Here is a 3,617-nt window from a genome sequence, read left to right on the forward strand (position 1 = left end):
AAAGCAACTGTTCTAATTGGCGGCTGTGGCAGGGTTGGCTACGTGAAAAAGGCATTCAGGCTCTACAATGATGTAGGTTTACATTCTCTCCTCTCTCAAACCTTTGTTACGTTTTCTAAGCTAAAAGTGTTCTGTTTGGTCATGTTTCTATGTCTCCAAAGTGCCTTTGAGTTACTGTTTGCATCTTCTTAGACTGAAGCTCTTAAACTGTTCTAATTGGCGGCTGTGGCAGGGTTGGCTACGTGAAAAAGGCATTCAGGCTCTACAATGATGTAGGTTTACATTCTCTCCTCTCTCAAACCTTTGTTACGTTTTCTAAGCTAAAAGTGTTCTGTTTGGTCATGTTTCTATGTCTCCAAAGTGCCTTTGAGTTACTGTTTGCATCTTCTTAGACTGAAGCTCTTAAAACCAAGTTAGGAAACTGCAGAACTCTAATCCTAAAAAGCCAATTCCAATTATTCTTCTCTGCCCTCAGATGAAAAAACGAGGCTTAACTCCCACGGTGGCCACTTACACAGCCCTGTTCAATGCCTGTGCTGAATCACCGTGGAAAGACTCGGGCCTGCAGCACGCCCTCAAATTACAGCAGCAGCTAAAGAGCAAAAACGAAGAGCTGAACCTGATCACTTACCACGCGCTGCTGAAGGTCTGCGCCCTGTGCGCAGATCTCAGGATGTGCTTTGATGTACTGAAGGTAAAGATGGGGCTTTTCTCATATGAAGTGTAGTCTGCTCTGGTTAAAGCTCACAGAAGTTGCTATATTGCACAGACTTATTTCGTTTCCAGCAGAAAGGGGAGAATCCAGAGGTGATTACAGATCATGTGTTTGTATATCATTGATCCGTGGTCTCATACAATGGAACCATGTTGGTACATACACAACATTAAGTACATAAAAAGAGGCAGCTAGAGCCTTAAGCAGAGGTTGGCTTTAAAACTCTGGTCAGGTGTGTTTTGTGGGGTTCACAGCTAGAGTGTCTGTCTCTATTCTGAAGACCCATATACTGATATCTAGTTCCTTTTAGAGTTCATACAGCTGCTCTTTTCAGAAGGGCCAGTCTGGGAGTAGCTAAAGGATTGCTGCTGCTGTCCTCAAATTCCCTACAGCTCCCATCAGGGAGAAGCTAGGCTCTGTGCAGGCCTTTCAGGGCATTTTTGCTCCTGAAGCAATCATTCTGCTCGCAGCACTGGTAGTTCACCCACTGCTTTGCTGCTGCTGTACCCTCAGCAGGTGACAGCCATGTTTGTGCTTTGCAGCCAGCTGTGACAGACCATTTGGGTAACTGGGAAGCTTAATGCTCTCTCTGCTCTTTTAGGAAATAGTGCACAAGGGCCACGTTCCCACAGCCGAGACCTTCAGCTTCCTTCTCATGAGCTGCATAAAGGATAGCGAAAATGGCTTCCGATACGCCTTACAGGTTTGTCTTCATGTTCTAAGTGAGGAGGGAAAATTGCCTCTGTACTGTAACTCATCGCTTGAACGCACAGGAGGCAGCGGGCTGCCCGGAGCTGATGAAGCAGGAGTTCAGCTCCTCCAAGGAGAAGCTCTGTAAACCAGATGTACAGTGATGAACTACCCTGGATGACCTGTTCTAGCTCGAGGTGGCTGTTCCCTGTCTGTGACTTTGTCATGCTGTACACTCACCCCTTTCTGCAAGTAGCTATTGTAACAGAGGGCAAAGCAGATGTGCTTACAGTGTGCTAGAAGTGCTCCTGTTACTCAATATCACCTACACCTGGTGTGTAATGCCTCGTATATCTGGTGTTTCTCTTCCCATTCTCAGGTCTGGAAGCAAATGACTGCACTTGGAATAAAGGCCGACAGCCACACTTACAATTTGATGCTGCGTGCGGCGAGAGACTGTGGAATAGGTGATCCAGTCGTGGCTTCTGCACTCCTGCTCAGACCCACCCACGAGAACTCTCCTCAGCTAAGGCTTGCGCCCGGGAGGCAGAAGGAAAAGGGGAAAAATCAGAGGAAGAAGGGTTCAGAGAGTGCAGCTGCTGTCCAGCTGAATGTGGAAGCTATGGAAAAGCAATTATTTCAGGAGAGTTCAGTGCAGCCTCAAGAACTGATCCGTCAACAACATAAAGATGTGAATCGGGCTGAAGCAGAAGCGGCTGCTCTCGACAGCCCCAGCATGGCTTACGGCAGGGCTGGGGCCTTGATGAGGAGAGGCCAGAACGAGATGGAGCAGGGACAAGTATGCCTAAGCCAGAAGCAGCATTTCTGCAACCTGCCCAACTTGCTGGATTCCAGGGTGCCTGACGCAGCCGTGGTTTCCCTGGGGACAGTGGCCACACCTTCTGACAGACTGGCTTTGATGGGGGACGTGGAAGGCTTCTTGAATAAAATGAAAGAGGACAAGGCAGAACCCAACATTAAAACGTTTACGTTACTGGCTGAGCTGGTGGAACCCCAGAGCCCCTCTGAGTCCTCGCTGCTGGCACTCCTAGATGAGCATAAAGTGAAAGTAGATGTGACCTTCTTTAACACTTTAATAAGGAAGAAAAGTAAACAGGGAGACCTGGAAGGAGCCAAGGTGAGAAATCTCAGAACCAGCCCTGTCAGCTCCTGGTCTTGGGCCTCCAGTGTTACCCGTGTTTCCCCAAGACCCGTTTCTGTATCTGCGGTAGAAACTGGGAATCTCACACTGTTTTCCACAAACCAGCACTCAGGTTAATGTCAGAGTATTTACAGATTCTGTTCTATCATATGCAGCTCTCGGGAAAGCTACAGGGAGACTTTTTGGAAACTGATGTCACCACTTGTATCTTGCAGAGCGTGCTGCCAGCTCTGGTGAAGAGGGCACTGTCACCTAACCTCCAGACCTTTTGTAACTTGGCAATCGCTTGCCACCGAGAGAAGGACGGACTGCAGCTACTCTCAGATTTGAAGGTAACAGACTCCCCTGCTTAGGGCTTGAGCTGCAGGAAGAGGCAGAGTGAAGCGTTGATGCTTATAGAAAGACCTGCTGAGGTTTCTGTGGTGAGCGGTTGTGTTCTCACTCCAAAAACATGCAACTCTTGAGTGCCAGCTCAGGTGGTCTGGCCTGTACCTGCGCTGGGAGAGGGCTCACGGGAAGGGGTGCGCTGGCACTGTAGAAGACGCTACGCAGGTCCTGGAGCGAGAGCCTTGCTCTTTGTGTAAGAAGCATCTGTGTGTGCCTTTTCCTTCTACAGGTCCTGTGCTACTTGGCAGATAAACAGGTTTAACTGTAGCATTTGTCGTTTCCAGAGGTCAGGAGTGACTCCCAACAAGTATATCTACAGCACTCTCATTGCCGCCGCTGTGAGGCAGTTGGATTACAGTTACCTCACGGAGATCCTGCGAGACATGAGGAATAACCAGGTGGCCCCCAATGAAGTCATCATACGCCAGCTGGAGTTCGCAGCACAGTACCCTCCGAAATTTGACAGGGTAAGTGGCCATGACCGGTCGGAGTGTGAGGGCATGACGAGAGGTGCCACCAAGCAGGGGAAATGCTGATGTCTGCCCAAGTCATTTTGCTCAGGGTTTGTCTGATCTGGCTGACAGTTACGTGATAGCACTTTAGCAGCAGCTTCTAGCTACTGCACGCTGGTACTGACACGCTGGCAGCCCGGAAGGCCAACCG

General features: G+C 49.2%; 1 protein-coding gene across 1 annotated transcript in view; it reads left to right on the forward strand.

Moving 5' to 3' along the window:
• LOC104509308 (pentatricopeptide repeat-containing protein 1, mitochondrial-like) overlaps nucleotides 1-3,421 on the forward strand; it is a gene marked incomplete at both ends in the record, with an annotated part of 4,098 nt that extends 677 nt beyond the window's left edge. The window contains 7 exon segments of the mRNA XM_010151198.1: nucleotides 1-9; nucleotides 193-272; nucleotides 476-694; nucleotides 1,317-1,418; nucleotides 1,785-2,543; nucleotides 2,783-2,899; nucleotides 3,239-3,421. The exon segment at nucleotides 1-9 is cut by the window's left edge and continues 64 nt beyond it. Coding sequence (XP_010149500.1) covers nucleotides 1-9; nucleotides 193-272; nucleotides 476-694; nucleotides 1,317-1,418; nucleotides 1,785-2,543; nucleotides 2,783-2,899; nucleotides 3,239-3,421 — 1,469 coding nt within the window.
• Nucleotides 3,422-3,617: the final 196 nt, after the last annotated feature.

The sequence above is a fragment of the Eurypyga helias genome, unplaced genomic scaffold (assembly GCF_000690775.1).
Source record: "Eurypyga helias isolate BGI_N326 unplaced genomic scaffold, ASM69077v1 scaffold41074, whole genome shotgun sequence".
Classification (NCBI taxonomy): Eukaryota; Metazoa; Chordata; class Aves; order Eurypygiformes; family Eurypygidae; genus Eurypyga; species Eurypyga helias.